The sequence below is a fragment of the Triturus cristatus genome, chromosome 7 (assembly GCF_964204655.1).
Source record: "Triturus cristatus chromosome 7, aTriCri1.1, whole genome shotgun sequence".
NCBI classification, from domain to species: Eukaryota; Metazoa; Chordata; class Amphibia; order Caudata; family Salamandridae; genus Triturus; species Triturus cristatus.
The window spans coordinates 1,105,128,883-1,105,151,025 of record NC_140590.1 but is presented as its reverse complement, the minus strand read 5'-3'; the positions used below and the strand labels follow the sequence as shown (position 1 = coordinate 1,105,151,025).

Sequence of the window (22,143 nt, the reverse complement as noted above, 5' to 3'; positions counted from 1 at the left end):
TTGTAAGCTTTATAACCTTACAAGGATCCAATACTTGTAAAGTACTTATTTTGTGTTTGAAACTTCACCTTTGAAAGATAAGTAGAAATATTCTTGATATATCAATGGACTGCTGTCAAATACTACAAACAGTACTACAATTCCATTTGTATATAGGGGTCGGATTGTGCGATCCCTGTACCTCTTCTGCAATAACTTGTGTTACATTTCTAGGTACAATCACCTCTTTCACTATAGGAGTGCCATTCTTCATTTCATAATATTGTCCTGTTTTATCAATAGCATGAACTAATGTGTTATCCTGGAGATAGCTTGCTTCATCAAATAAATGCTCTATGCTAGAAGTATGTATATATTCCCCACTAAAACCTATACAAAAGTTGTTTATATTCACTAATCTTTTCTTCTGGTTTTGTCTCCTCATACACAACACAATTTTAACAAGTCTTCATTCTATTTATAATCCAAAATAAAAGATTCCTCTTCAAAGCTAAGGCATTATCACTACTCCCTCAAATCTTTCTTTCTGCTTTAGTGCCTCTCTCCTTCTACTGAACTTCTTCATATTTTTCAGTAGATTTACAACCATTCCAATACAAAACATCCTGGTTCTTATTTCCTTAAACTGATTCTGTCTCTTGGTTAAGATGTGTCCACCTTTGTTACATTATTTCCTGTCCTTGCACCATACAATTTTTCCACTCTTATTCTTTATCATAGTTTGGTTTTTACTTTCATTATTTTGTAATCTTAGCAAATGGCTGCGTACATTTTAAAGAAATGTCTTTGTTTTCTTACTAGTAGATCTTTTTTCTTTCACCACTTATTCTACATTTTGCCCCTTTTGTGTCTCGGTTCTGCATAGACCCTCTAGTTGCTTGTGTTGCTTTTCACTCCAAGTTTTTGTAGGCATTCTAACTGTTTGTAGTTATGTAGATATTGTTCTGTAAAAAAAGGATATTTACAATTTTATTCTAGCCAACACACCAACTACTTTACTCCTGACTTACACATAATACAAAAACAGTTTTTATGTTATCCTGCAGTTTTAAATATGCAGTTAAGCTAGCTATATAACTACATACGCTTACTTCAATATACCAAACACAAACCAAAACACAAAACTCAGGGGTATTTGTACAAGAACAGCCGCTAACTAACGCTAACGCTAGTTAGCATTAGTTTTCTTAACGCGGCCTATCACCAAAAACTATCACCCTGTTAGTGATGTATTTACAATATGTCGCTAAATGGAGATAGTTTCAGGTAGCCACGGTGAAAACTGCCACTATCACTAGTGTGAAGGCGATACAAATTCTGATGTTAGTGGGTGAAAACTGACGAAAGGCCCAATAGCGGCAAAAAAACTCACGTTAGGCAGCCCAATGTGACTTTTTTTTGCTTCTAAAGGCAAAAATAGCCTATAAGTCCACCTCCAAGGAAAAATAGGAAACAATACCAATGGAATGCAGAATGGAGCAGCTAGGACCAAGTGCAGCACAGATCAACAATCCCCCAAAGTCCACCAACAGCCAGGATCACCAGCCAGAGTCCCAGAGGAAGAGGAAATGCAGGGCTACAATCATGGAAAGAGGTGCATCGCTGGGGAAAACACGTGATGCATCACTTATTATTGCGCACTCCTTGCAACACCATAGCATCTAAAACCTTGAAAGGCCAGCCAGTCTCTGGGGTCCGGAGGCCTCGCTGGGCCTGCGCATGGGACCTGGAGTAGGATGAAGAGGTGCTGTGGATTTGCTGGGCCATGGCGGTAGACATTGAGGCATAGGCAATCAACCTTACCTGGTGGTGAAGTCTGCCAGGTCTCACGGAGACACATTGCTGACCTGTGTGAGAAGACCGCCTGGTGCCTAATTGAGCTGTGATTGGTAGAGGTGCTCCTACGTACCAACATAGGGAGGTCTGCATCTCATACCACGCACCACCACCACACTGGGATGCATGGAGGAGATTACCAATGGTGGCTCGTGCCTCTCTGCATCACAGGCCGGAGTATGTTGCACTGGCTGGACGCTGGGGAGGGTGAGGCCACTGAGCTGCACCAAAAATGTGTGGCAGGAGCGCTGCAATTTCACACCTAATGGGGCCCTCTTGCATCACCTGCATTGGGAGGTTCCCCAGTGGACTTGGTGGTGACTGCTATACCGAGGCTTGTAAAATACCACCTGGCTGAGGCTCTTGCTGGGTGAGTCCTGCTGGCTGTTGGAGAGAGTGCTGCAGATTGCGCAACGATGCCAATGTCCAGGTGAGGAGAAGGTGGGACAGTAGTGGAGAAGGTCCGGGGGTCGAATCGGCCCCAGGCCAAGCACCTGTGGGTGACCACCCCCTGTGGCGGGTCCTCCCCTGTGGCAGAAAAGCGTCACCCCACTGCTTTCAAGCAGTGCAAGAAGAGAAAACATAAGATGATTTTCTGATGTACTCATGCTATATTTACTTTGCTGGCAGGAGGGTGTGTGGGGCTGCTCTACTCACGGAGCAGGTCAAGGGCGGAGTGGTATGCCCACTCAAGTGTGCAATGACTGTTTGGTTGGCCCTCTCAAGCCGCCCAAAGCAGTCATGCACACTTCCCTGTTTGCAATGCAGGCTGCATTACAACCTGCATGAAGTACATGCCCACCCCTCCAGCCCCTAACTAAACGCCCCTTGTCACGGCGCTCAAGAACAAATACAATGCCGTATTGCAGCATTGTTATTGACTTAGGGAAGGGAGCCTGGCTGCCTGCTCCCTGTTCCTGGAAGCAGACTCAGGAGAGCAGGAGCACAGAAGACACAGGAACCAACCTCGAGGTAAGAATTATTTAAAAATATATTTACAACCCACATCCCCGCCCCCTCCAGTGTCCTTTCCCAGCTGTCAAGTCCCCCCATAGCACCACTTAATGGGGGCTGTTTGCCGCCATGTGCAGCGGGTGTACCAACGGAAAGCCCGTCTGCATTCGTCCGCCACTGGACTGCACCCAGCACCAAGGACCCTTCCTTTCGAACACTCCAATGCACATACCGGCAGTGCAGTTAAAAAACTTATAGGGGATTATACAAACTTTATTGGGAACCTGGCCCTAAAAGATAATGAATCAAAGTCTTTTGTTCTTGTTGCAGGCAAAAAGTTTAAGAATTATCCCAAAATGTGTATCAAAGGGGGAACGCTTGAGGTTGTGGACTCTTTTTAATTACCTGGGGGTGACGTTTGACCAGGAGAATAATTGGCAAAGTATGGTAATCAACAGGGGCCTGCAAATGGAAAGAACCATTGGAGGGCTCTTCAGCTTTATACAAAGACATGGTTCAAAACCAACTGACACTATAAAAAAGATTTACCAGGCAAAGGTAGTGTCAGTTGCAACATATGGGGCAGCTATATTGGGCCTATGTGATATATCTAAACTCCAAATTTTAGAGGATAACTTTTTGCGGAGACTAGGTTCTCTTCCACAACCTTGCTCTTCATATAATATAAACTGCAAATGTAATTTCGCCTATATTACAGACCGGATTCGAATTGTCCCTGTCTTACTTTGGCATTCAGTCTGGAAAAAAGAAAAACTCAATCTAACCAGGGACATTGTAAAAGATTGCCTGAAACCAATACCTTTTAACACAGAGGATAGATGATTTCATATTTTCATATTTAACATCAGTCTCCAACTATCAGCATAGATACATACTGCTGCAAATCCGGTTGCAATGTATTCCCTTGATGCTAGGCCATCCTGCCAACACATATTCTAGTAATGCACTGCCACCTTGTCTATGGTATGGTCAATCCTCCCAGAATGACCTCAATTTCCTGTTCTTTTGTGACTTATACGTGGATGAAAGGAAAAGATATATTCTACCACTCATGCGTAATCTCAATTTTAGCCAAAGACACCCAGCGTTGTATTATCTTCAACTATTGTCACACCCTTTTGTTTGATATTGTGTAGCCTCATTCCTCCTGTCTGCCATAAGAAGAAGAAATATAATAGTACATTATTTGAACATGGATGATTGTTTGTTTACATAGAGAAAGGGCCGATGCAAAGGATGAATGTCATAATTATGAGATACATTTTACAATTTGTACGATTTTAACATTGCTAACGCTCTGCACATCATTCGATATTTTAATATTCATATTGTAATTGCTCAATTGTTCTTAAAATACTTTTTATGCCATATTTAGGTGCCGATTCCGATCCTGGAGAAACCGGGTACGAACCGTCGGACGGAGCATTTTCTCCGTCCGACTCGTACCCGGTTGTAAAACTTTACAAATATGCAAGTACGATTCGCACGGAAATACTATTTCCGTACGAATCGTACAAAACACAGACCGACGAAAATTAACATACAAATGTGATCCGGGAAAGCGCCGACGTGACGTCGGGACACATGCAGCCTGCGTTTCACGAACCAGGAAGTACGATTTGTACCCACAGCAGTCCGGACGGCAATATTTTTACGGCACCCAAAAAGTGACGGGAAAGCGAAGTACGCCGTGAAACGACCAGAATAGGGGGCTCGGTACGCGCCGTACCCCCCCCAGCCCCCGTAAGTACGCGCCGAACCCCCCCAGCCCCCGTAAGTACGCGCCAAACCCCCCCCAACCCCCGTAAGTACGCGCCGAACCCCCACCCGTGTATGTACACCCCCGTACCCACAGCAGTCCGGACGGCAATATTTTTACGGCACCCAAAAAGTGCCGGGAAAGCAAAGTACGCCGTGAAACGACCAGAATAGGGGGCTCGGTACGCGCCGTACCCCCCCCAGCCCCCGTAAGTACGCGCCGAACCCCCCCAGCCCCCGTAAGTACGCGCCAAACCCCCCCCAACCCCCGTAAGTACGCGCCAAACCCCCACCCGTGTATGTACACCCCCGTACGTATGCACCGTACCCCCACCCGTGCATGTACACCCCCGTACGTATGCACCGTACCCCCACCCGTGTATGTACGTACACACCGTACCCCCACCCGTGTATGTACACCAGTGTACGTACGCACCGTACCCCCACCCATGTATGTGCACTGGGGGTTTGTGCCGTACATTCACGGGTGGGGGTACGGTGCGTACGTACACTGGTGTACATACACGGGTGGGGGTACGGGCGTACGTACACTGGTGTACATACACGGGTGGGGGTACGGTCCGTACGTATGGGGGTGTACATACACGGGTGGGTGTTCGGCGCGTACTTACGGGGGCTGGGGGGGGGTCGGCGCGTACTTACGGGGGCTGGGGGGGTTCGCGTGTACTTACGGGGGCCGGGGGGGCTCGGCACGTATGCGGGCACATGTCTCCATGGTTGCTATGGGAGTTCGGTCCGTATGGTGTTTTTTCCATACGGTTGTAACATCGGACGCACGGGACAGATCGTACTTGCGCGCTCGGACTTCACTTTTCACATTTGTACGGTAAATCGTCCGGGGACATGTCGGACACATTTTCCGACCCGAGGACGTGTTGGGAAATGTTCCCAATGCGATTCGTATTGACTTTTTCCCATACGAATCGTACTTGGCAGTTTGTACGGCACTTGTACGATTCGTACGGAAAAAAATCCGGATACGATTCGTACGGGGAAATTTTTTCCAGGATCGGAATCGGCCCTTCGGTGTCAAATTAAAGTTATACTGACTGACTGACTGACTGACTGAGTGTGTAGGTATTGCATAAATAATTCATTTAAGAGGCAAGTATAACTATTGAATTTTTAATGTTTGTGTAGATTAATTTAGGTTTGTACACCCAACCTAACAAAAGCTTCACTAACTATAACTGATGTGTAATTTAGTTTTTTTGTGTGTGAAATGCGTGTGTGTGTGTGTAAAAACAAATTCCATGGTGGTACAGACATTTATATCCTATGAAGTATTTCAGCTCCACCCAATCTTAATCGCATGGAGCCATGTCTGATTTCAAATGCTTAAATGATACATTAAACTACCACAGTAGAACAAATAGAGTACCATTTTCTCATGGATAAACAACACTGATTAGTGAATAAAGAACTAAAAAAAAATATCCCAGTGATATTGAAGCTTATAATAAAGTGATGCAAGTTAAATTCACATATATAAATAGAAATTGAAATACTCGCATAAATTATTCACAAAGAAAACAATGATATCAGCTCCACAATCCATATTCGAACATGTCTAGTACCCCAATCAGGATGAAGTATTCATATAAAGGCAAATGCATAAATCACCAAAACTCTCTCAGTGCTCAAGTATCTGATTACTTTTTATCTTTCCTGGTATCTCTCCCTCTTCCCTCTTTATAATATTATGTATAAGTATAGCTATGCATTGCAAATGTAATTTTATTCTTTATTTTCTGGATAGTCAATTCTCTTATCTTTCTCTTTAAGGATCCGGCAAAAGCAAAGGAAAGGACAATAGCAGTTTTGGAATCAATAAAGGCCTTGATTGTAAGTCATCAATATTTTATTATCCATTCTTAAAGATTCAGTGTGCATATATATCAATTGAAGGAATGACTCCAAGAGTCAGGATTCTCATCCAGACAATACTCACACCGTATTATGACTTTGATATCATTGAAATCTTGGAATTCTAAATGTTAGCTCTATTAAATGGAAAAGTACAATATTGTGCATTGGCCATTCGTATGATTTGTAATGCCATCCCATGCAAGTACTTTCACTAGATGTCATTATTGTAGCATATGTCTTTCTACTTTCATGATGTTCCATTCGTCTGTGTATTGCAGCAATACACACAGACTTTAAACAACCATTGCAATGCAGTCATTACAACACACTACCTTTACAACATGACTGCATTTACATTGCATGCCATTACAACGCAGGCATTACAATGCATGTCACTACAACACATGCCATTACATTGCATACCATTACAACGCATGCCATTACAATGCATACCAATACCAGGCATGCCATTACAACGCTTTATAAGGTAAGTAATGGTGATTGTTTTTGTTTTAGGGTGGGTATGGGCTTGGGGGTATATGGGAATAGTGATTTTTACCCCTACACTATCCAACACTTACCCTACTGTTACACGCACTCGAGTGGGAATAGTAATTTTTTCCCCTGCACTATCCAACACTTACCCTACTATTGCATTCACTGGAGTGGGAAAAGTATTTTTTACCCCTACACTATCCAACACTTACCCTACTGTTACCCTAAAAGTATTATGCTTTGTAATGGTATACATTGTAATTGAATGCGTTGTAAAGGTAGTTTCTAAAAATGCGTAGTATGGCATGCGTTCTAAAAACATGCAATGTAATGGTAGTTGCAATGTAAAAACTGCATTGTAAAAGCATGCGTTGTAAATGTTTGCGTTGTAATGTCATATATTCGACCCAGACACAAGCAAGCACAGCCACACATATTCAAGCATGCACTTTTACACATTAATACATGTATTCACACAAATGCTGAATGAAAGAGTGAGTTACTAAATACTTAGATTGACAACCACTTGAAGAGTGGGTGATTTGTGTATGATTTCAGTAATTTTCTGAAAACACATGGCACATGGGTGTCATAACACCTTTCAGAGGGCTGGCGGCAAGCAGGAGCTATTGGGACCATCCATATGGGTTAAGGCCTTTTACTCCTGATGTCCTGGAGCTCGGGTTTCTATTGATCCTGATCAGCTAAGCCTAGTACCCCTTCAGCACTTGTCTGTCAATAGTAGTGTAGGTCGAGCCGCCCAAGGCTTTTCAGGGGCTAGGTAGATGCATCAGGTGAACACAGTCTAACAACATATGTTCAATAGCAGCAATAAATGATTGTCCATTCAAATCCTTGCATTTATATACAATCACAGAGTATAACATGGCATACACAAATAATACACACAGTCTCATGAAGTTAGGGCTCTAGTGTTCAAAAATGGGTCCTTGAGTCCACTTACCTCTCACTACTGGTAGTTGCTATTCCCCATTCGCTATAGGTGACATTCAAGTGAAGCCCCCATAGTAATCAGAGTCTCAGGAGTCCCACTCCGACTCTTCCAAAAGTCAAACATGTTCCAGCACCCAAAGCACTATGTAGCAGAACAAAGTTCTCTGGCACCTTACGGATTAGTCTTCTAAGCTCCTACAGGGGTTGCTCTACTGGAGTCCTTAGAAGCATTTCTGCATCATACGTTGCAGAGGGCTGCAGCAGATGCTGATGGTGAGTAGAACTCAGCTCTGCATGGACAGAGGAAAGGCTTCCATGGTGCTTCCTCCGGTGAGGCAGTAAGTTCGTCTGATCCTCCTGGTGGGGGAGACAGTCACTTGGCTTTTGATCCTCTGTTGGAGCTCAAGCCCGCACATGTCAGCACAGCACCCTCTCACCTCGACAATGGCTCAACTAGGCAACATCCCTTGTTCTTCGCAGTTTCCCCATCCGGTGTATGGTGTCAATGACCTTAATCCACACACTGGCAACAGCTCGATCAGCATGGCAGTACATTTGTTTTCACGGAAGTCACTATAGCAAACAGGGTCCCTGGCTTCACTTAGCACATGGACTATGGCCCCATCGGCGTGACAGTAATCATCATGATAGCGCCCTCTGACAAAAGGGGTCACTGACTTCACTCTGAACATAGGCTAAAGCCGCGATTGGCATGACAGTAATGTTCACAGCGGCCCCTTATGACATACGGAGTCACCAACTTCACTCTGCACATGGGCTACGGCCCAATTATTGCAGCAACTATTTACTCACTTCTCACTGTGGTGATCGCCTTGTCAGGATCCCGTCTGAAACACTCTACCTCCAAGCACTCTCCTGATCTTCATTGGGCACATTGATCTTGCAAAACAGACATTGAAGGGTGCTCCAAGCTCCAGGGGTAAGTGGTCTTGGATTCCTTTAGTGATGTCCCAATACCCAGTTGGGAGGCTGGCAGGCCTTATCCTCCATCACAGGCAGAAGTATTACAGAGCTACCCTCCTCCACAGCCCAACTGACTGTTTGACATTTGACAATTTTGGGGGCATCAAGCTCCCCTTCCTATAGTCCATTTACAAACACAAAATGTGATTTAGAGGCTTTGAAGTTAGTATTGGAGGAGTGCTTCCCCAATATCTATCCTGCTTTTTCACCAGAAAGCAATCTATCACATCAGGAGTGACTCCAAATCTAATAGCTGCACAACACAGGCCATTGGAGTGACTAGAGGGTCATATCTGGATGTCGGCCAGAGTGGTATGTTCATCACAATGCTACACCGGGCCACAGCGTTACTTTTTATGATTCTTTTATCTACACCAGCTCCTCCCTCAGATGTGCCCAGGCCACTTTCCAGTCACATATCCCTGAACCAAAAGCTGTTTGAAGTGTACTAAAGAGCCTGGCTCTTCTTCTTCCAGGGTGTGTTTCTCCCAGCTCTCAGGAATGCAGTAATATACAAATCTGTCAGGGAAAATACTTCTATTTCTACATGCTTCTCCAGTCAGTCTTGGGTCTCTCAAATTTGAATCCAGTTTGTATCCTTGGCAATAAAGGGAAAGCTGAAGGTGACAAACAGTGGGGTTCCTACTACTCAGGGTATAAAACGTACCACCGTTGGTCACTCTTATTTCACATTGTTACATTTTTACAATGCTCAATACCACCCAAACAATCTTAGCACATTCAGGTCATGGGGTTGTTTCTAAGAAAATTGCAGGGTACTAACATACTATCAGTGGACATTGTGGTGGCTAGAGACTTTAATGTCCTTTTGTGTGGGGATCTCAGGGTGAGGGGGAACAGGAGGTGGCTACAGCCTGTATGTTACTATCAAGCCATCAGTTTGAACATACACCCCATGAATTGTAAATATTTCGTTATATTGTGAAACGTTTATGGTTCTTTGAAACAAAATAAAGGTATTTCTGACTTGACTTGAACATATACTTCAAGTTTTTTTGCTGAACAGATTGTTGATTGAGTTTAATCTAGTATTTATCCTGGAGAAGATTGTCCCTACTGTGAGAGCCTTATATCCAACATTTATAGGGCAGGGCTGTGAGATATTTATTGACTGTTTGTACTTTGCTCTTCCCACTAATTACTAAGACAGAGATAACTATGAGCCCCTTCAGTGACAATAAACCAGTGTGTATGTGTTTAGGTCAGTCTACCTTGCTTTAAAAATGCCCAGTGGGATCAGGTGGTATTACTGCCATTATGTGGCAGGGGAGGAGATTGACATTGTCTCAGTTGGACCCTGATATTCTATAGGGCATTATATACTCGCTATTAACTCAGCGTTTTTCTAGAGGATAGCAGTTTGCCTGGGGATGTTTTGGGGTATTTGCCTTTATTTCCAAAGTTTACATTAAATGGAGGTGCACTGAACATAGAAACGAAGTCCAAAATTGTTTTCTGCTTTTCTTTGTTTAATTTTTATTTCAAGTAGATAGATACAAAACCACAGCCAACGCGTTTCGTTCCTTTAAAGATATAATTTCTTAACGGAACTTCTTCAGGGCTGTAATAAGGAATAGAAAAAATATATATATAATACAATCATTAAAACTGATGGACATACACATATATTTACAAACATTAAAAACAAGTTTAGTGTCATTTCGATCATTCCGGTTGTACCGAAATGGGATTTATATTTACAAAATTTATACACATTTTTCTTTTTCTTTCTTATACACGTCCACTTGTAATATATAGACACGGAATTTCCAAAAATTCATGGTTGAATATTGAAAGATGAAGGAACTCTAATACACCAACAAAGTATTCAAAGACTCCGTATTACATGATTTATATAAAATCTAGACAATCTTTCATTTTCCGTCTATTTAACCAAAGATAAAACTCATAATGCTCTGGCCATCATCTTACCTCAAAGTGACAGCAAAGTGACGTCTAGTTTTCTGGAGGCCCAGTTATCTTGTGGCACCAAGGAAGGGGCCAGATGGTTTGATAATGGGTCTATCCAAGCACAAAAGTGGCTTATAAATGCTTTGAGTACCTACCCTGGAGATCCCACCCTTGTGAAAAATAGTCATTTCCAATATAGAGAAGAGCTTGTGCAGAGAAAAAATGTCTTAAGGGACATGGGATGGGAAGAACTGCTTAATGCCAGTACCCTAAGAAACATTTTCAAATTCTGGAAAATTTGTAAATAGTGCATTCATGGCCTCTGAATCCACAGTATTTCTGGGGTTACATATCACAGAGGACAGTTGGGTTTCCTTTTATGAGTAGTGTTTTGTATCTAAGATGTGTCTGAAGGAATGGAGGAGGGGATGTTAGTTGGGACTTCCAAATTGGTATTCTCCCTTTAGGAAGTGAAGACGGGAATAGCAGGGTTAACTAGGAGGAAGGCCCTTGGTCCCAATGACATCTCGCATATGTACATTGAGGATGCCGAAGTATGGGCCCCGGTTTTAGCCTCACTGGCTAATGTGGCAGTGAGGGAGAGACGGCCGCCATCATGGGCTTGTTCTCTTATTATCCCATTCTTTAAAAAGGGAGATAGGGACAACTCGGTGTGTTACAGACTTATTTCTTTCCTTGATTCTGTTGTGAAGACAGTTGGGTGTATGCTCTTGGACAGATAGGGGAAGTGGGCTGAGGACAATGATGCCCTACCAGATGTGCAGTTTGGTTGTCGCACTGGGAGTTCATTAGTTGACCAGTATTTAAATATTTTTATGATCTTAACTAAATACACTATGATTCACCCAGATTCTATCCATTTAGATTGAGTTATTTGACGGAAATTATGTTGGCTTATGTTGTCCAAGGGATTGGACCACGATATTGTCCTTGTCTTAAGAGATTTACATATGAATACCGCTGCTTCGGGTCATTATGTTAGTGATTTCAAATGTTCCCATAGATGTTTTATCAAAAGGGGGGTTAGCCTGGGCTGCATTTTGGCCTTATTTCCTTTTAATTTATATATCAATAGTTTGGAATAGGCCTTGATCGACACTGTTGCAATTGCCTGCATGTGGGAGCCCTGTGTTTGCAGGTGCTCTTATAATTCAGATGATACTATGCTCATGGTAAAAACAGCAAAGGGGTCATAGCCCCTGTTGGAATCATTTGCCAACTTCATGGAAGACATGGATTTGACAGTGAACATTCAAAAATCCTATATGATGGTGGTAGGTCCACGTAAGACTAAGACATGCATCTTTATGTTGGGGTACAGTGCTATCCCAAAGACTGGAGTTCTTTCCTATTTAAGATTGCTCTTTGACTCCCAAATCGTTGGCACCCATTGGTGAACAGAAAAAAAGGAAGATTTCATAAGGGCAAACTCAGCAGTGTGCAATTTTGCCTCTATACTTGGGAGGAGACCAATTCAGGCCCTATTACAATTGTATTTGGCTAAGAGTATCTCTAGTAGTTTAGGGCAGTGAAGTGTGAGAGTTTGTCGATCAGGCTGACTTGCAGTCTCTGGGAAATTCTTTTAAAAGATGTCTCCTATGTGTTTAGCACAGTGTTCTGCCATTTTCAGTTCATGAAGAATTAGGGGTGGGCTATATACAGACTTTGCGCCCACTTTCGTTGTGGTTAGACCCATGGCAAAACTAAGCTAGGAGATTTTAAAAGACTCCATGTCCATTGATAGGTCTTTTCAAATTCATTGGCTCCAATATATTCTCAGAGTTTAGGAAAGTGTGAGCTGTATAGCTCACTGTAGGGAATCATAAAGATGGAACGCAAATGGACCAAATCATTTGTTTTTTTCCATAAGTCTTCGGCTAGAGAAGAGGGCGCTCTTATGAAACCTTGTATACGCAACAATATTTTATTAAAGTCTACCCTTGTTATTAATCCTTATCTTTCTATTGGCACATACAAGTGATTTTTATTGACTAGATTTAAGTTTGGGCTTTTACATTTTTGTGTTGACATATCCCCGGTGGAAGAATTAGGGTCACTCCCTTGAGCTCTGTGACTGTGACGGGTTGTCTCCACAGGATACCCTGCATTTTAAAATATTTTGTCATTTTTATGAGGTTCCAAAGAAGGCATTAATCATACCATTGTTAAAAGAAACGGAATTTCTGACAAGTGTGTACTACTTTCTTGTATTTACAATTGTTACCCGAAGTATTCATTTCTGTTGTGGTATGTTTTCTGAATGGCGCTATGAGATTGAGGAAAACTTTATCATCAATAGATTTTTATGAGCTTCTTTATTTATTTGTTTATAAACACATGTATTTTATTTGAAGTATTTTAATGTCTATGTTTGTGCATTTTTATGGATCTACTGTTGATTTAAGCTTTTATGGTTTTCTGCAAAGAACCGTATAAGGCGTGCTTTGATTTGATTTGAAATACAGTGTCTTCCTTGTGTTGTACCATTCACAAGCATACATACAAACTGGCACATCCATGCAACCATGCAGCACTACACACTAAGTTGAAATAGGCTAAGGGTAAGTTAAGCATAGGGACGAGGAAATTTACATGAGAGAGCATGGAGGACTCTCTCCAGTGACACAGATAAAATGTCTTATTCACTTCTGGTGATCATTACAATCTTTGATGCATGGACTGCTTGTCTGTTCATTTTGTTTAAACTTAGATGCACAGACTTAAAGTATCAAGCTTTTTAGTGTCATAGAGAATGGGAGGATCAGGGGAAGTGGTATTATGGTTCCTGATGCATTTCAAGATACCGCTGGTGTTGATTTAGGTTGTTCTGAAGCATCCTGTTGGGATAGTAATGTCCCTACATGGTATATGAATATATGGGTGAGTACCTATGACCTGAAGGCCTCTTGCATCTCTACCTAGCACCCTAACTTCAACTTTTGACCCTGGCATCATGCTAATCTACTGGGTGTGCAGTGGCCTAGTCCAGTCATTGAAAAAGTGAGCTACTGTGCTGTGGTCTAATGAGCCACACTACCCGTACCCTCAAAGTGAACAGAGAAATTCTGTGCCTGTTTGGATTATAGCATGTAAGAAGTTGGTTGCATAATTTTGTGTTTAGTAGTCTTATATCCTTGACCAGCTCTATATATCTGAATAAAAGTCTGATCCAATCCCTCTAATGCAAATTTCTGCTGAAATGTTAAAACAAACAGCCTTGCATTCACATCCTGTGTGTATGTCATTGTGTGTGTGATTAAATAGTATGTGTGCAGTAGGATTTAACATAGCTTAAATGACGGAACAGTACAACATTCTCAGAGAGTGGAAGTGTATTGCATATTTTGCTGTGGCTCTGAATGGATATCCAGACATCAAAATAAGGAGGAATGAAACAGCGCTACCTTTCAAAAAGTCAATGAAGACTTTATTATCAAAGAGCTGCTCATTAGTTCTTCCTAAGCAATGCCATTTGGTAGATTGTATGAATGAAGAGTGGACAGAAGTTTCTGCTGTTAAAAGCAAGTAAGTCTCTAGATCAGGTGTGCCTTTTTGTCTGTTCCTTATTGCTGCTCAGAGGGGCTGATCAAAGCAAGATGCAGAAACCTTATAGTTCTGTGTGCCTGTTTTCGGATTGAAGACCACCCCAATACAACCTGCTGTGAAAAACATTACTTTACATTAGATTGCGTCTGGAGAGTTGACTTAGTAGAACACTTTCAAGATAACCACCTCAAAACAGTTCAGAAGTTTGATATAGTGGATCCACATTGTGCTCAAGAAAAGGCATATGAAAATGGAACCCAGACCACTGCACTTTGTTCTAGTTCCATATTCTCCGTGACCAAGAAAAGAAGGGATCTGCAGAGTATTCGAAAGGCTATCGTGAGATCAAGGTTGCTATTTGACTACTAGCAAGTATCCAAGAAGTGAGGATCATAGTCTGCTCATTTTTTGGATGATCTAGGTGTCTGCCTAAAGCCTAGGAACTTGGTTGATGATTGAGAGGGAGAAGGAATGTGCATGGCCTTGCAAGAAGAGAGACTGCCCAGTTGGACTAGCCCAGCATGTTTCTGCCTGGCAAACCCCCATAGAAAGTAGACTGACTGAGAAAACAAAGCCAGGAGTGACCTGTGCTGTAGAGGGTCTCCTAGTTTCTCTCTATAGTTCCTGGTGAGAACTGTGGAAGTCTACGTACATCAACATATCAGCTGGAGGTAGCCAGTATCAGCCCAGATCAGGGCTGCATCTACCTTGCTGTATATATTGGCTGGCTTCTATCCTTTCTCTGCTCACTTTTAGGGAGCCATTTTTGCCTTTTAGTCTAAGCACTAAGAGTGGGTGTGTTTTCCAGCTTTCTTATTCTCCCCTCATCTTTCCCTCTCATTATCTCACTCCCAACTCTTCTGTAGTATATTATTCTCTTCCCTTCTTTTCTACTCATCTTTATCCTCTCTTTGCCTCTCACCTCTTCTTGTATCTCTCCTTTGTTCTCAACCTCATATTTTGTTTTTCTTTTTTTCCACTCAGCAGTTTTCTTATTTTGCCCCTCGCTTTCTTCTCCCTTCCTCTTTATTATACTCTCCCCATCTCTATTTTCTGTCTCTCATCTTCTTCCGCCTCTGCCTTCCCATTACCCGTCTTTCTGTATCTCCCCATCCCATCACCTTCTGATTTTTACTTCTGCACACCTCTACTTTCCTTGCTCTTTTCATACATACATCTGTACTCAATCCAAAAATATCCCCTTAAACACATGCCAAACATCATATATATATATATATATATATATATATATATATATATATATATATATATATATATATATATATATATATATATATATACATATTTTCCTTTCTATCTCTAAACCAATCTCAGTAAATGCAAATAATTACACGTAACATGCTTAAGTTCTGACCATTGTAACATATCCCCCTATTTCCTTTCCATCTAAATATAGCACCTTCCATGTTTCATCATTTCCATCTTGTTACCTCCCAACTCCGCCCTCATCACCGAAATCTACCACAGTACCTCACATGGCAATAAAATCTACAACATACAATATCAGCACAATATATACCTCATCCAGATAGCTCACATCTCTGACAATTCCACACATACCCCAATACCAGAGGGTATATTTACTAACGTTTCATGCAACGGATCACTGACAGAATATCAGAAACCAAAATATTGTGTGGACAGAAAATGGTGTCAAAAATATTGAGGACCAAACTATCAAGAAGGTAAGTGCAAATAAGTAAGTATAGATTTACTATTCTGAACTCTATGTACATAGAGTTGACTTTTCTGTGCAATATAAACAGAAAGGTTGCAAATATCGTAACAATAGCTGCTACGAACCAATGCTTGAGATACATACCCTCTATTTGGTATAAGACAAGCCTAAACATTATATCTTACAAGATTGCCACCATAGTATCCGTTCTAGGACTCTGACTTTCAACTCCTTCACTTTCACTGTCACTGATTTCCATTTACAAACATTATTTAAATAAGGACTGAAATTAATGTATTGTTGACACTGAGGAAGGCGACCAAGCCGAAACATGTCCATCATCCTGGCTGTAGTGGAATAAACTATTGGAAGTTATAGTTGCTCCAGAGTGCGCTCAGTTCTTTCCTATTGTCAGGATGGACGATAGTGTTTTATATTATCTACTGGCGGTCGCCAGTAGATAGTTATAGTTAGGACTGTGTTTCCATAGGAAATCCGCAACATTCTATTTGGAATAACTTTGGCGCCGATTGACGAATCCTTGCAAAATTTTCAAAATAGGTGGGGCGCTCCGCTCTGCTCGTACCCTGAAAGTCTTGGGGGGATTCGTCAAGCGGGGGCTGAGAAAAAAGGGGGGTCCCAAAACACGTTTTTCCTATGCAATTTTCCATAGGGACCTTTAGTCCAAGGTACAGCCCAAACGGCTGAACAGAATTACTTTAAATTTGGCAAAGAGGTAGTCCTCAGGTCAGGGATGTGCCTTTTGCATATCTGGAGTCAATCTGTTCAGTAGTTCCTGAGAAAATCAAAAGTAAAATCATATACATACCTGGGCGGAGCCTAACCACACATCTCATCGTGAGATCTGATTGGCTGTCAGCACTTCATCCAAGAAGTGTTGGCAGCCATCTTGGGACCAATATACATGATAGCACCTCATTAAAAAGCCTTGCAGTTAATAGAAGGTTTTAAGACTTTAGGTACATTATAAATCATTTGTTGATGGTACCATACTCATTTTAGGAATTGTGGTGTGTTCTAAGGTGATTTTACCATGTGAAAAAGCCTTCTGCTGTGATATGAATCATGTTTGAGAGAAAACTATTTTATCATGCTTTTCCCACAGAGGTTTTGAAGGTGATCTATAAGCTAAACTGAGAGCATATTTTCTGTAAATTCACATTATCTTTCTCAGTCATGGGAGAATGAAGTCTGACAGTCTCAGTAATACATGTACATCCAACAAGGTCAGAGACTGTCAGTTGATTCCTTTGTGTTCTACCGCAGCTTCCCAGAGTGTTCTAAAGAACAACTAGAGTGCTAACAGTCCTACTTATCACAAAAGTATGGCACACCTGAAGCCATCTTGCTTGGAATAAAGTGGTAACTCTTAAAACATTTAATTTAAAAGGGAACAAAATGAGGGGGTTCATTTTGCCATAGAAAGAATGATTAGTGCTGCAGAAAGAAAAATTAGGGCACATTTTGAGTGACTTTTCAAATCCTCTTCTATTTCATTAAAAAATTCTGACATGCAGACTGAAACATGCACTTTCAATACCAGCAGCAGACGTCCCTGGTGAGCAGTAGCTTTACTACAGTGATCTAATAAGCAACTAGAGTGCTAACATTCTGAATTCATGGCAAATGTGTGATACATCTGAATGCCTTCTTGATGGAATCAAAGTAAAAAACTGAAAGCTTTTCCTACTGAGGAGACTGTAGTAAATGAGGAAATTAGGAAACATCATAACAAATAAGTCTCCCAAAATTGCCACCAGAGACAAAAGAGCCCAAATGTAGCCCAAATATCACCGAGATGTAGCCCAAGTATAGCCCAATGACAGAATGTCCCAGAGTGTTCTAACAAACAACTAGAGTGCTAACAGTCCTACTTATCACAAAAGTATGGCACACCTGAAGCCATCTTGATTGGAATAAAGTGGTAACACTTAAAACATTTAATTTACAAAGGAACAAACTGAGGGGTTCATTTTGCCATAGCAATTATGATTAGTGCTGCAGAAAGAAAAATTAGGGCACATTTTGACTTCTCAAATCCTCTTCTATTTGATACAAATATTCTGACATGCAGACTGAAACATGCACTTTGAATACCAGCAGCAGACTTCCCTGGTGAGCAGTAGCTTTACTACAGTGATCTAATAAGCAACTAGAGTGCTAACATTCTGAATTTATGGCAAATGTGTGACACATCTGAATGCCTTCTTGATGGAATCAAAGTAAAAAACTGAAAGTTTTTCCTACTGAGGAGACTGTAGTAAATGAGGAAATTAGGAAACATCATAACAAAGAAGTCTCCCAAAATGGCCACCAGAGACAAAAGAGCCCAAATGTAGCCCAAATATCACCGAGATGTAGCCCAAGTATAGCCCAATGACAGAATGTCCCAGAGTGTTCTAACGAACAACTAGAGCGCTAACAGTCTTAGTTATGACAAATGTATGGCACACCTGAAGCCATCTTGATTGGAATAAAGTGGTAACACTTAAAACATTTAATTTACAATGGAACAAAATGAGGGGGTTAATTTTCCCATAGAAATTATGAATAGTTCTGCAGAAAGAAAAATTAGGGCACATTTTGACTTCTCAAATTCTCTTCTATTTCATAAAAATATTCTGACATGCAGACTGAAACATACACTTTTAATACCAGCAGCAGACTTCCGTGGTGAGCAATAGCGTTACTACAGTGATCTAATGAGCAACTGGAGTGCTAACATTCAGAATTTATGGCAAATGTGTGACATATCTGAATACCTTCTTGATGGAATCAAAGTAAAAAACTGAAAGCATTTCCTACTGAGGAGACTGCAGTAAATGAGGAAATTAGGAAACTTCATAACAAATAAATCTCCCTAGATGGCCACCAGAGACAAAAGAGCCCAAATGCAGCACAAATATCACCCAGATGTAGCCCACATGTAGCCCAATGACAGAAGTGTGCAAAACACTTATTTTTTGTGTATGTGCAGTTTTATATAGTGCAGACTTGTCAGGTATTGGAGTGCTTTACATGAGCATTGGTTACATCACACAAGATCAAATTAATTTTGGTTGTAGACATGGGGAGATTAAGTGATTTGACCAGAATCACAGAATGTTGAACTGAAGCAGAAACTCCAACCTTGTTCCCCAGTTGCAAAGTCTGCAGCTCTGGAAGTAACACCACATCCTCTCCCCTAGGTGCAAATTTAATCAAGTGGTCAACTGGATAAAAAAACATAAAGATTACAAATAATTTAAAAGTTCTTTGTCGCTATTTGAAAACTCAGAAAATGTGTCATCATTTTAGTTTTTTAGAGCACTAACCATAATTTTGATGCAAATAAGACCCTCTCATATATGTAATTTCTAAAGGAAATACTCTAGGTATTACAGTTTTGATTACATCAAGATGACGTCAGGCGTTCCACACTTTTTTTTAAAAAAATTTTTTTATTGGCATTTGTAATTGTGTACAAACAGAAAACAATCATAACATTGCGGTCATGTCACAACAGCATCCTTCATCCAATTTTGTCTATTCATTTCCTAAGCAGAGGTCTCCCATACCCACCGCCATTTATCACATGTGCTAGTCGCTTATGAAGTCTGTTGCTGCAGTTGCAAATATTGGGTTAGATACACCCAGTAGTCCCTGGGCTGCGATCCGGTTGGAATACGTTAAGTCCGTGAGCCAGTCCGTGGGTTTCGGGCCTCGCCTGCCATTCCAACATATCGAGACCCTCCTTTTAGCCATTAGCAGCGCAACCATACAGAATCTGCGTTTCAGGGCTCGAAAGTCAGGCAGCAGCCCCAGCAAACAGGTTTTGACCTCGCAGCGCATTTCCCCGCCCACCATGGCCCCAATCATCTGCGTCACCTGCACCCAGTATTCTCCAACTGCCTCACATGACCAGGCTAGGTGTATGAAATCTGCCCCGTCTGCCCCACAGCGCTCGCATCTAGAGTCCTCCCGCAGCCCATATCGGTGTAGCCTGGCCGGTGTGTAGTATGTCTGGTGTAAGTATTTGAAATGCAGAATGCGGAGATTGCCGTTAGGTGTCAGCATGCCCGTTAAAGTACAGGCAGAAGTCCATTCATCCTCTGTTAGCGGAGTGTCCAGGCAGCCATTCCACTTCTCCATGGAAGCAGTCGTGGTTGCCGCTATGTCCTCCTGCATCTTCGTGTACAGTGTGGACACCAGGTGTTTTCTCGCAGGCGTGGTGATTAGCCACTGCAACGCGGTTAGCCCCGGAGGTTCCAGCAGGTACGTTGGGTACAGCTGCTTCATAGCCCTCTGCAGCCTGTGATAATTAAAGCGAAATAATGCAGTCATGTTACTAATAAATGTCAGGTTTTCTAGCGTTTTAAAAGTCCCATCTTCGTACAAGTCCCCCATGGTGTCAATGCCCACTTGGCGCAGCAGTTCCAGTCCCACTTTTTCTTGCGTGACCGATAGTGCCGGGTGCCATTGGAGCCGGAGTGCCGGGGCATACAGTGGCAATTTATTAGCTTTTCTGCCCATGGTATACCACGCTTTGTTTGTGGCATCGATGGTGTTTATGTCGTTCATGTGCAAAGGAGGCCTGCGATGGGTGATAATCGCCTCTAGTGGAACTGGCATAGCATCCCCCTCCTCAATCGCAGTGTGGGTGAGAAACGGGACCTTGTGATACCAAAAATGCGCATATTGTGCTTGCGCGCAGAGATAGTATAGACAGAAGTCAGGAACCCCGAACCCCCCCCTACTGTAGGGCAGCGTCAATGTCCGCATCTCCACCCTAGCCGTCTTTCCCGCCCAGATAAGTCGAAGGACCATCGAGGTAATCCGTCGGAACACCTCCGCTGGAGGGTGAATTGGGATGTTAGTGAAAAGATAGAGTAACTTCGGCAGTACCACCATTTTAACAATAGCAATTCGATCAGCCACCGACAGTGGCAGTTGGATCCACCTCCCCACCTTCTCGTCTAGTGCGTCAATCACCGTCCCGTAGTTAGTCCGGATCACGACTTCCGGGTCCCTGTGGTACCACACACCCAAATATTTTATCGGGTCCATCTTCCATTCCAGAGGATAGTCCATCGGGTGTGGTTGCGTGCTGTCAGTCAGGGGAATGATCATGGACTTGGTGCAGTTTATAATGACCCCGGATTGCCGCGCGAATTTGATATACTCCCTCAATAATCGATTCAGATTGGCCTGTGGGTCCCTCACAAAGAGTAGCATATCGTCGGCGTACAATGATATGTGCAGTGGCCGCTGCAGGAACTGCAGGGCCGAGTAATGGTGCCCCTGTCGTATTTTGCACGCAAGGGGCTCCAACGCCAGCGCGAACAAGAGAGGGGACAGGGGGCATCCCTGCCTCGTCCCCCTCCGAATGTCAATGGCGCCTGAGATATAATTATTCACCTTAACCCGTGCCACAGGTGCATCATATAATAAGTTGATCCATTGGAGGAACATGGGCGGGAAGCCCATCCTCCTCAGCACCTTGCTCATATAGGTCCACTCCAAAGAGTCAAAGGCTTTGGCTGCGTCCAAGAAGACCGCCGCCGCCTTCGTCTCAGGTGTTAGATAGTGCGTGAGTGCAAATAATGTTCGCGTGTTGTGTGCAGTGGAGCGTTCTGGTATGAATCCAGATTGGTCGGGTAGGACCAATCTTGGCATGAGCGGGTTAAGTCTGGCTGCAAGCAATTTTGCCAATATCTTGTTGTCCACGTTTATAAGGGACAGCGGCCTGTAGGAGTCGCAAAGTTCCGGGTCCTTTTGTGGCTTGGGTAGCGCCAATAACAACGCCTCTCGCAGGGTGGGCGGTAAATGCTGTTGCTCATGAGCATTACCATACATTTCCACCAGATGTGGGGCTAGTTGGTCAGCAAACGCCTTATAAAATTCGCCAGTAAATCCATCGGGGCCCGGCGTCTTACCATTCGGCAGCGACTTAATTACCTCAGTGACTTCCTCCACCGTAATAGGCTGGGATAGGTATGCGCGGTGTGTGTCTGACAGCCACGCTATCGCCACGTCTTCGAGGTAGTCCGCGA

The 22,143-nt window shown here is 42.6% G+C and overlaps 1 protein-coding gene across 1 annotated transcript in view; it reads left to right on the top strand.

Annotated features, from left to right (window-relative positions):
* Positions 1–22,143, top strand: part of LOC146811161 (uncharacterized) — a 262,013-nt gene that overhangs the window by 17,758 nt on the left and 222,112 nt on the right. Inside the window, exon 4 of the mRNA XM_085618221.1 lies at positions 6,376–6,435. Within this exon, the coding sequence (XP_085474347.1) occupies positions 6,376–6,435 (60 nt within the window). The remainder of the gene's footprint in view (positions 1–6,375; positions 6,436–22,143) is intronic.